An 11,271-nucleotide genomic window follows, 5' to 3' on the forward strand; every position below is an offset into this window, starting at 1 on the left:
GCCAGTGTGATTATGAGCAGCCGGGTAGGAGCCGGCGGTGTGTTCCATATGTAAGTCACACAGCCTAGGAGATGGGAAGTCCCTGTGATTGGCCTTTGCCACAAAGTAACTTGCACAGGACAAGGGACTTTGACACAATTTATGTGTGCACAGTGGATTCTCTGCTGTTTCTTACTAGGGTCAATAGGAAGTACGCATCTTGAGGTGGCAGTTTGAGTAAGTTGGATTTTCACATTCTTGTTTGACCACGCGGCCTGGCTTCCTGAAGCCGTCTGGCTGAGGCTTTGACCTCCTTCCCATTTTTTGATTTCCCCAAATCTCTCCTCTGAAGCTTCACCTTAACTAGAGGTGCCATTTTCCCTCTTGGTTTGCACATGTCTGTAAATATCTCTATAGAAATCTGTGCAAAAAGAACACAGAATATCAAAGCTGCAAGGGCTGTAAAGCTTGGGCAGGTGGATCCTGCATCTGTGGGCCCAGGGGCTGGCCCAGGAGATGAAGTGCCTTACCATGGCCACAGAGTGTGCTCTGGGCAGATTGGCTGTTTGAAGCCTGGTCTTTGTACAGAAATATCTCTGGAGCATCAGCCCTGCCGTCATACCTTGGAGGCCTGTTCTGGCAGTCCCCGTTCTGGGTGCCCTGAGTGTCCAGGTGAATAGGACACCACACTCTTACTTTCCTTGACAAGCTCACGGTTGATGGAGAGCTGGCCATAAAAGCAAGTAAGAGCAGTAACGTGCTAGGTACTGAGACAGACATCCTCAGGGCTCCACAGGACCCATTGCTCCCAGCTGGTGCCCACCTACTGGAGAAGGGACAGGGCGAGGGGAGGCTGCAGTTGTTGAGGGGAAGGCAAGGGGGCTCCAGCATCAGGAACGAGGGCTCCAAGAGGGGACGCTTTGTTCTCATGGCTGGGATGATCCCGTGGCCAAGGCTGGAGCAGGGGTGAGCTATGTTCTCCCTCTGCCGGGTACAGGAAATGCCCAGTTCCTGGGGATACTGGGCTCTGTTCCCGTCTGGGGCTGCAGAGGGGCTGCACTTTGGGGTTGTAATTCAGGTTGATGTGTAAAGGATTGGGGGAGGCTGGGGACGAAGACTGAATGCCTCTAATGAGAAGCATTTTTGATGCTGGATTGAGGCTAGAAGCTGGGACTGAAGGGCAATCTGGCTAGGGCCCTTCTTTCCGGGCTTGGTGTCCGGGCCCCTGCCAGGACCAAGATTTAGGGCTTCTCTGGGTGGGCCTCACAGGAGCAGAGAGGAACCTTAGCAAAGGGAGACCGAGCCTAGCACCTCTCTTAGGTTGAGATTCCAAGTGGGGCCACTTCCCTTTTCTTTTTCAGAGGGGCCGACCAGAGCCCCAGCCTGGCCTTGGGAAAACATCGGGCCTAGGCTGAGGGCTGAGGTTGCCTCTGGAGTGAGGCCATGGGGGCAGGGGCGTCTGGAGACCTGGGGGCTGTCTTAGGGGTGAGACGCCTAGGGTGTGGAGGAGGAGGGGAAGATGGAAGGACGGCTAATGGGAAGCAGGTGGAAGGGCTGCCTGAGTCCCAGCCAGGGGACAGGCTGGCTGGGATGGCCCAGTCAGTGGGAGAACCCGTCAACTCACAGATAATCCTAGGGAACAGGCTCCGGGATGCCCATTCATATTCATTATGTGTGAAGTGGGCGGTTGTAAAGTTAGCTTTCTCTTCATTTAGCTGTCACTAGACAGAAAAATATGAGCTGTGGGCAGATGCCCCTGGATGGGAGCCAGTAGCTGGTCTCTGGCCTCCCTGTACCCTCCCCCACCAGGGCCTCCCTCCCGCACAGGGCCCGCTCTGGCCTCTGCCCGCCTCTCCTGCCGTTGCTGCATTGATCTCTGACTCAACTTTATTTTCTTCTCTTGCCTGTCTCTTCCCCACTTCTGCTTCCTTTGCTTTCACAGATTCTTTCCTCTTCCCTCTTTCTAAGCTGTGAGAGAGGGAATCATGGCTTTTCTTGACCATCACTCTATTTCTGGCACCCAGCACAATACCCAGCACAAGTGGGCACTCCATATTTGTAGAACAAACTAATCTTTCTCTCTGCATCTCTCTTAACTTTTGTGAGACAAAAAGTCCAAAATTTTGCTGGCCACTCCTTGGGTGAAGAAACTTCTAGTGCAGTTCTCTTAGCCCTGGAATTAGAAGTGTGGGTTTGTACCCCAGTTCATTATTGACCAGCTGGGCGAAGGTGGTTCTGTTCATCAGCAGTAGCTGGGGCTGCCTCTCCTTACTGCCCAGACTCTTCCCTTTCTGATGCACATGGGGCTCACACCTGGACCTCAGAAGCCAGGCCCTCAAATGAAGGGAAGGGAAGAGAAGGACACTGGTTTCCTCTGGGTGATGCTTGGGCCTTGTCACAGTGACTGTCTTGGCCGGCAAATCCGATCTGATGGATTTGTACTCTCCTTGGGAAGAAGCATGGCCCTGGCCACTGGAATCTTTGTGTGCTTGGGTTTCTCTGGGCCTGGAGGAGGAGGCCCGGGGTCGGGGGAGCTGGGCTGCTAGCTGAGGCTGAGCTGCTCTGAGCAATGTGGTTGTGTTTACTGGGAGGGTGGGAGGGCCAGGCCTGCTTTTTTCCTGCCTTCCAGGAAGATAAGGCAGAAAGCGGGGATGAAGGATAGAATGGGTAATACTCTCAAACCACAAGAAAGAGTCCTGGCTTTCGTCTCTGCCCTACAGCTCAGACATGCTCCTGGGCGTCTGGGAGCAGGGAATGGCCACACCCCCACTACTCTGGGGTCCCAGCCTAGGGGAGCTCAGAACCCTCGGTGGGCTCCCTGGACTTCCATTCCATCTCCCCTCCAGTGTCCGTTCAGCCACAAGCTTATTTCAGCTCTCTCACTCCCCTTCCCATGCCAGATTTTCCCTTCCAGATGAGCCCAGCAAACCTAGATGTGGGCTTTTCCCCCTTCCTCCATGTACCAGCCGAAGCCACAGGGACCCCGAGCAGGTGACAGAGCCAGGCATGGCACACATTGAGGGCTGGCCGCAGGCCCATCTTCCCCTAGCCTCTAGGATCCCTGCTTGGACCCCCGGGCACAGACCAGCCTTAGAGCAACCAAGTGCCAAACCCTGAGGATACACAATCACCTGGTATAAAAAATACTGCCACCTTTATTATTATGCTGGGCAGCACATTTTTTACAAAAGTACCTTTACAAAAGTGGGGTTTGGAATCTCAGGGGCTGAGTCTGTGGAAATCTGTTTTATTCTTACCAACAGCCAATGAGTAAACCAAGGGAGCCTAAGGTTTCCATGGCATTGCTCTGGCCTGATCTCATGGAAGAGAATCCAAATATTTGGTGGTTTCTGGTGGAATTTCTGCCCCTTGGAGGGGGAAGAGGATTCCATAGCATGTTGCAGGAGGGGGCACATGTTGCAGGTCAAGAGTAGAGATGGCTGAGCAGGGGAGAAGGGGTACCTTTTACACTGACCTCCAGTTTACAGGCCCTTGTCAGCGCCAGACGCTGGGTGTGCGCCCCCTTGTGGTGGGAGGGGGAAGTGAGGCCGGCCCTAGGTTGTCAAACAAGACTGGTTTCCCCTAAGAGGCAGGGAGCGCCGCCCAGTTCAACCTGTTTCGTCCTCCCATTCTCCTGCATTCCCTGAATGAAGTGCCAGTTAAGTTGTTTCAGCTGGAGGGATGACAGTTAAACTCAGACAAAGTCTGAAGGAAGCAGGGCAGTTATCTTTTTCCCTCTGGCCCAGGGTTTGGGGGAGGGGACCCAGTGTGTGGTAGGAAGAGTCCTACCTGCTTTGAAGCCCCTTTTCTCCTGGGCAGCCTCACCTTATTCTAACAGAAAAGATTCTGTAGCTTGTTCCCTGCGGAAGCCTGAGGGTCCCAGCTGCTCTGCCGGGGCCTCCAGGAACCATCTGGGCCTTGGAGGCAGAGGTGTGTCCTCTCTGGCATCCAGGCCCGGGTGGGGTGGGAGCAGCTGGAAACAGAAACGGGGTTGGGCAGCTCAGTCTGCATGTCCACGTGACAGATCATGTGGTCCAGTTCAGCAGGCTGGGTGGCTCCTTGGACTTCACCCTGAGTGAGATGAGGCTTGGAGACTTATAGTCGCCATCCGGGGAGGGCTCAAAGCTGGGGCCCCCTAGGGCAGGGGAAAAGCCATGGATGGAGTAGATGCCAGGGTGGGCTCCAGGAGAGGCTGGTACCCCCATGAAGCCAGCCACATTCCCATGAGAGTGGGAGTATGGAGACATGCATGGGGAGGGGATGCCCTCTGGAGACATGAGGCAGGGCCCCCTGGGGCTCCCAGACCCTGGACTGGGCCACAGGGAGTTCTGCAGCTGAAAAGAGAGAGAGAAAAAGAAAGCCCATGAATCAGGAGCCTGGGGGGCCTCCTTACCTAGGGACTCTCTCTTTGCCCTTACGGCTCCAGAAACTTTACAAGAAAACTACACTTGGTCCAGGTCTAGAATCTGCTCCCTCCTACCCCCAACACTTGCAGTGGCATCTCAGAAGGCCCCTGCCATTACATCTCAAAATGAGATTTCCTCTAGTGATTCCTTTGTACCAACTGCTCTGCATACATCATTCATGAGACTGGTAAGAGCCCATTTTGCAGAGGAAGAAGTGATCTACCCACAATCACTTGGAGCCCTAATGCTGCTCCAGGTCTCCCTGGGGCCACAGTTCACACTCTTGCTGGCTTCCCCACGGAATTGCCAGGCCCCGAGTCTGGGTGGGGAGGGGTCTCACCTGGGGATGGCTGTCGGTTCGGGGCAGCATGGAGATGTCATAGGCAGACGTGAAGGGGTTCCGCCCCTCCTGGATCTTCCCATAACGCTCACGCTTCCGCCACTTGGCTCTGCGGTTCTGAAACCAGACCTGGGAACAGGTTGGGAGAGGTTGAGGGGGTGATAAAGCAGCCCTGAGGTGTGGAGCCCACCAGGGAGACAGTTGATGGTTGCATCCTCCTGTGGGGTGGTGGGGAGCTGGCTCCAGGCTGGAGGATCTTGAGTTGCAGGAACTTATAAATTCACATCCTCCTCAGGGCCAGTGAGGGAGCTGGGATGGGGCCTAAGAGAGGCCTAAGCCCAGCGCGGGTTTATTGGCCCCACAGGCCCTCCCCCGCTCCCCGGGCTGAGTCACTCTCTGGTTCTCCAGCCTGGCTGTGTCTGGTAAGGGTATCGTTGGGGTCCGTGGCCTCAGAGGCCCGGGACCAGTACACATATGTTGGGTGTCTGGCCCCCCTGCCTCATCTCTTTCCCAGTGCTCCCACCTTACCGCATCTGAGAAATCGTAAAGATATTTCTGTTTGGGTCCTGCTTCTGCTTAAACTCTCAGTGGTTCCCTGGAGACCTCGGCTTCGAGCCCAGCTCCTTCACAGGGCCCCTTGGCACTGACCCCTGCCCCTCCCCACAGCCTCATCTCCTGTCAGGCAACAACACTCAGTTCTTCTCAATTCTTCTTAGCTGCCTCTCACCCCAGCTCGCCTTTAAAACACTCTTGCTATCTTACTCCTCCTGCCTTTGCCCACGTTTCCCTGCCTGCGCTACCCATTCCCCCACCCCCCCACATACATCTGAGCTGGGCATCCTCCGCTGGACTTTCTAAATACCCCAGCATTGCTCTCATTATACTTACCACATCCCACTACCATTATCTGTTTTGGAATCTGCCTTTCCCATTCACTTGTGAGCTCTTGGCGGGTGGGGTGGCATACCTGTGTGCTGTGCACGTATCTGGGGTGGATTTGTCAGCTGGTATGTGCCCTATGTGTATTGGTGCACGTATTGTGTATTTCTATCATTTAATAAGCTTTTATGTATCAGGCTCTAGGCTAGACATTGGCAATATCAAAACCAAACCAAACCCAAAAAATCCCCCTGCTTTCCAGGGATTTAGCTGGGAGCCACAACAAAAGAAGCTGCGAGTGTGTAAAAGTAACCCTACCTGAGTCCCTCACTCCCCACACCGCCTCTTGTGCAGGCAGGATCCCAGAGCAGGCCTGGGGCAAGGCTGAGGAAGGACCCGCGACCGACCGGCTCTCCTTTCCCTACTCTCCCTTCCCTGCAGGAGATGAAAGAGCCTGGAGTTGCTGATCACTTTTCTGGGAATTCTTCCCTGTTACCACCTGCTCTCCCCTCCTCGCTCTGAACCTGCCCCCTGCACCGTCCCGTGTGTGGTCCCCTTATTCCTCCCAACGGGGTGAGGTCTATGGGTGGTGTCATGCGTCTGCCAAGCATCCCTACTCTTGGGCTTCAATCATCACGGAAGCTTCTAGACTAGGTCTGGGGGACCTTGTGGCCACGCCTCCACGCTTTTAGGGTTGAAAGGCCTAGAAGAGCAGTGGGGGAAGTGTGCTCTGCTTCCCCAAAGCAGTTGCACCGGGGCAGCTATTCAGAGTCCCCCCACCCCCACTAAGGCCTGCTGGGGTGTCTGGATAGGTGACATTTGGACTTCTACGGCTTATGTGGTCCGGGGTTACCTTGAATGCTGGGCCTCTTACCCTGATGGCCCCAGGCCCTGAGGAGCCCTGGGGAACAGTTCTGGAAGTCTGTTTTGGGTTCCACCTGGTAGGAACATGGAAGCAGGAAGACCCAGCAGAGAAGGGGAAACAGCCCAACTCCCTCTGATCCTACGCTGAATCCAGCTGTAGGGCCTTCTCTGCTAGGCCGCAGCTGGCCTCTTTATAGACTGACTGCTGGTTCCCATATTCTGCCAGAGCTGGCCCCTGCCCCAGTGCCCTCGGAGCCTCTGGAGGGGCCCCACCCAGACTGTGATAAGCGTGAGCTCTGCCCCTACTGAGTCTCCTCTGCGGGGAGAGGGACTGTCCTCTGCTTAGAGGTCACCTCCTCACCTTTCCCAAGAGGCCCAAACCCAACCCTTCTCCCGGTGCCTCTTATTTGGCATCAGGGAGCCTGCTGCATATCAAGCAGGTTCAGAGCAAGGCAGCAGTGACCATCTTCCTCTTGGGCCAGACTCTTATTGAAGCCTCCTTTTCCATCCCCACCTCCTGTCTGCCACCTTCATGTTCTTGCTCACTTCTAGCATGCCTTGGACATGGATTCCCTTCCCTTCTTCCTTTCCCAGCATTCCTCCATCCTCCCACCCCATCCACACAGGCTGGGCTCCACCCTAGTGAAGCTGGCAACAGCCCCATCCCGCCCCGGGGCCTGATTTCTGTTGGGGAAGAGTTTGTTGTGGGCAGGGGCTCCCGGACAGGCTCTACCAGCCACAGTCTGGGAGTTGGCAGGACTGAGGTCACTGGTTCAGGATGGCTTTAAGCATCATGGATCCTGAGACCCCCCGCCCCCACTCTGGGCAGCTACCTGGGGAGGGCAGGGACCCTCCCCACTCTGGGCAGCTACCTTGGGAGAAGCCCTGATTCATGTTTTAGCATTTCACATCTTCCAAAATGCACACATCTGTGATCTTCAAAGATACTCCTTATGTAAGTAGTACTACCATTCCCTTTTCTTAAATTGGGAAACCAAGACAGAGATTCAGTGACATGCCCCAAGTTACCTGGTCAGCTAGAAGTGGCAGAGTTAGGACTCCCATACAGGTCTTTTGACTCCAGGAGCCTGTCACCCCCATCCCATGCAGGAGCCTCAACTTGGGCCGCAAGCCTGTGGCTGCATTAGAGCAGGGCGTGGAGGGGAGCCCAGGAGGGCCGACGGGGGCAGGCCGACTCTGTGGTGCCAGCGTCCACCTCTCCCAGCCCCTCCATGGCCCGGCTTATGGTCTGGATGGTTGAGGCAGCCAGAGAGCCCTGTGGCCGGGGTGCCCTCACCTGTACCCGGGCCTCGGTGAGGTCCGTGCGCAGAGCCAGCTGCTCCCGGGCATACACATCAGGGTAGTGGGTTTTCTGGAAGACTTTCTCCAGCTCCTCCAGCTGGAACGTGCTGAAGGTCGTGCGGTTACGGCGCTTCTTGCTCTTGTTCTTGGCCAACTCCATGGAGTCAGGGAGTCCCGGGGACAGAGGGACACGCAGGCTGGCCAGGCAGGGGCCTGGGGAGCCTGGCAAGTTAGAGGGCCCGTCTCGGGGGCCCCCTCGGCAGTCCAAGGGCAGCTGGGGGAAGCTGGCAGCTTTGGAGGCCTTCTCCTCAGCTGCAATGGAAAACACAAAAAGGAGGATGGAAACCGAACCGGGGGGTTTTGTGGGTGGAATAGAGGGAGGGGGAAGAACGTTGACGCTTCAGTCCCCGCCTCCCCCTTCCTTTTTCCTCCCGTCCTCCTGGCAGCCACCCTTCAAGGGAGCCTGGCATTCGGAGGCCTGCCTGCTGAGCCTCCAGCTGGGGAGGGGGCCCTGGGGAGCCATGTGCTCTGTGGTCTGGGTGGATCTGCTGGGGACGGAGGGGGGTTCATTTCGGGGAAGTATTCTGTGGTGGTGTGTCCCACAGGGTGTGGAGGTGCCAGGATGGATGCCATGGCCGGGCCTAGCACAGGGGCAGGAAGAGGGGGTGGCCTCCTTGCCCCTGACTCTGCAGGCCTTGGCTCCCATGCCCATGCCTCTGCTCCAGGACTGGATAGGGACAGGGATGCTCAGACCACCTTTGGCTGATCTGGCTGGGCCTTATTCTCTGAACCCCAAGTCTCAGGACAATGTCAAATCCCCCTGCCCTGGGGTATGAAAGGCAAGATGGGGCAAAGAAGCTTCAAGAAGGATTGTCAAACTCCTCTGAAAATATTGATGTTTGGGCAAGGACTTAAGCTCCAGCATTAGAGAGCAGGAGATAGGAGACAGGCTATGCTCGGAGAAGGAGAGGTAGGGGACAGTGTGGAAACGGGGCACAGTTCCATAGCCCATCATTCTTGTCATCGACTGCCCCTCCCCTCCCCAGGAGTTTCTGACGGCTCCCCCATTGCCCAAGATTAACAAGCAGCCCCACTCTGACGTGCTAGCCCTCACTCAGGAAACTTGATGGAGCTCTACCACGACTGGGGCATGGTGGAAAACAGGTCACCCTGATCACCCCGCCCTCTCCCTCTGGCAAGGACCCCCAGCAGCGTCACCATGAAATCTCTCCTTAACAGTCCTCTGGATGGCAGAAGCAGCGCCACAAAGATGCCCCACTGATTCACACAGCCCCTTCCCTGGCCCCAGGCCCATCCCCAGTGGGGGCCTGGCCCCCAGGAGGCCCAGCGAGCTGGCACCAAGAGGCAGTTTCTTTCCCAGGACTGAGTGTTGGGATCACAGCTTGGGGGGTGGGGGGCGGGGGGCGGGGATAGAACTGGAGAGATGGGCTCCGGGGTTCTGGGTCTGACGAGTCCCAGTTTGCCTGTGGAGGACAAGTTGGGCAAGGTCCCCCCCCCGCCCAGCTGGAAGGCGGTGGGTGACCTCCCAGGACCACCCAGGCCGTGAAATAAGCTACACTTCATGAGTGTGTCCTGGAGGCCGGGGAGAGTCAGGTAGGGCCTGCCCTCAGGCCAGTGCATAGTGACAGCCCAAACACCAGACTTCTTTCATAATTCAGGTGGAGCATAGGTGGGGAAAATGCTTCAGTCCCTGACTTCTATTCCTGGGCAACACATTTTGGTTCTGGGGTGGTTCCACCTGGTAGGACCTGAGGAAGGAGGACTCAATGGAAGTTGAACCAAATAATTTTAAATGGTCAGAAAGACCAGGGAGACTGGGAGGGGGCACTGTACACACAGCAGGCCTGAGAGGGAGGGGTCTCGGTATCTTGGATTCAGAGGGAGGGACAGCTGGACTCCAGGCAGAAAAGGGCGAGGGTGGCTCAGGGACGGGGTCAGAGGAGCACTGATGTCACTGCAGAGGGCTCCCCAAAGCTCTGGGGCTTGCTCGTCTGACTCTTGGGCCCTCAGTGACTATCTCAATAGGATCTGCCCAGATTGGAAGGGATCAGACCTGGAGCTCTGGGACTTGCCTTCTTGACCTTAAGCCACCCAGCTACCAGGGTAAAGGATGAAAATGCAGCAGGCCGTCTCAGAATAGCTATCCAAAAAAAGAGCCAAGCCTGCCGACCTCCTGGGACGTGGCCTCCCAGGACTGCCCATTCTGCAGCCCTCTCAGAGGACCACAGAACTTCTTCCCTTTTCATTGCCATTGTCCTGGAACCTCCATCCGCCTGGAGGACTCCAGTGTAAGGGCAGCAGTCCCCTACTTTGGAGACAGGGGCATGCCTCATAGAACACCAAGCAGCCTCCTGAGGAGCAAGGCCCAGAAGAGAAAAGAGATGGAGGTGGGCTAAATGAAGGGCAGCGGTCAAAGAAAGGCAGAGCAGGAATAGAAGCCAGCAGTTTGAATCTAAGCTTATCCGGGGAAAGATGCACTGTAAGCACGGTGCATGTTTAAGATGTGCACAGGCTCTGTACAGGAGTCACCTGCACCTGGTGGGGACACTGTGTAATTAAGAGGGTAGTGCTCCTGTTGGAGATAGGAAGCCTTGGAGCTCAGCACTCGGGTGTCCGTGGCCTGCACAACCGCAGAACCACAGCAGCAGTCTGTTGGGCCTGAAAGACAAGAGTCAGCAGAAACACCAGCAGAGCTCTGTCCCGGCCCTCACAGCCCGGGCACTCCCCCACGCGGGGGGCTGCCAGAGCCCCTACTAGCGGCTGCCTCGAAGCCTTGGCAGCTCGGGAGCCGCACGGCTCGGGCTGCCTACCGGGAGCCCCACGGGCCCCATGGATGGCGTCCATCGACGCCGCAGGACCAGCCATCCGGCTTTCAGCTTTCGCGGCAGCCTTGCTCCGCGCGCGCCCTTTCCCAAGCGACCCGCAGAGCTCTCTGAAGCCTGGGCTTCCTCTGCTCCGGCTGAATATCCGAAGCTGGTGTGGACCTACACGCCGTTTGTAAACCCCCAGTGGGGCCTTAGTGCTCTCCCTCGAGGTTCCCAGCCTTGCCCTAGAGGCCTCAGCGGGGGTCAACGGCTGAGGACTCTTCTCGAAGTCCGCGGCCGGCCCGGAGACCGCGGTCAGCCCGGTTATCCGGCTCAGGGCCTCAGCGGCGGCGGGCGCCTCCCGAGATCAAGAAGCCAAGCTAGGGGACAGACCCCGGCAGAGCAGGAAGGAACAGCCAGGCACTTCTCCGTCCCTCTGAGCAGCCATGCGCTGAGGGCGCGAAGATGGCTGGCGCCGCCAGGACGCGACCGCGGTGCAGACCAGGGCTGGGCGCTCTCCGCACAGGGCGGCCAAGGGCTGGAGAGGAGCGCCGTGCCAGGCTCTCGAGCGCGCAATTGCCCGGCCTCGCAAGGATCGCGCAGCAGATGGGCGCAGCTGCGCGCTCACTGGTCTGAACTGGAAACGCTCGGAGCTCGTTATTTTAAAAGCCAAGAA

General features: G+C 57.0%; 1 protein-coding gene across 1 annotated transcript; it reads right to left on the minus strand.

The window, feature by feature from the left end:
- Positions 1 to 4,004: 4,004 nt before the first annotated feature.
- On the minus strand, positions 4,005 to 10,656 carry LOC102979861 (homeobox protein aristaless-like 3). Its single transcript, XM_028486311.1, has 5 exons — positions 10,602 to 10,656; positions 10,321 to 10,449; positions 7,766 to 8,082; positions 4,726 to 4,854; positions 4,005 to 4,313 (listed from the first exon to the last, which is right to left on the minus strand). Exons 1-5 carry the CDS (start codon positions 10,654 to 10,656, stop codon positions 4,005 to 4,007), a joined length of 939 nt encoding a protein of 312 aa, XP_028342112.1.
- Between the last annotated feature and the right edge of the window lie 615 nt (positions 10,657 to 11,271).

This window comes from Physeter macrocephalus, unplaced genomic scaffold (assembly GCF_002837175.3).
Source record: "Physeter macrocephalus isolate SW-GA unplaced genomic scaffold, ASM283717v5 random_798, whole genome shotgun sequence".
NCBI lineage: Eukaryota > Metazoa > Chordata > Mammalia > Artiodactyla > Physeteridae > Physeter > Physeter macrocephalus.

Coding starts and splice junctions, on each gene's coding strand:
- LOC102979861 (XM_028486311.1), bottom strand. CDS start 10,656: ATGGCTGGTCCTGCGGCGTCGATGGACGCCATCCATGGGGCCCGTGGG. Junction 10,450..10,601: donor TGGGGCCCGTGGGGCTCCCG/GTAGGCAGCCCG, acceptor CTTGTCTTTCAG/GCCCAACAGACTGCTGCTGT. Junction 8,083..10,320: donor AGTGTCCCCACCAGGTGCAG/GTGACTCCTGTA, acceptor TTTCCATTGCAG/CTGAGGAGAAGGCCTCCAAA.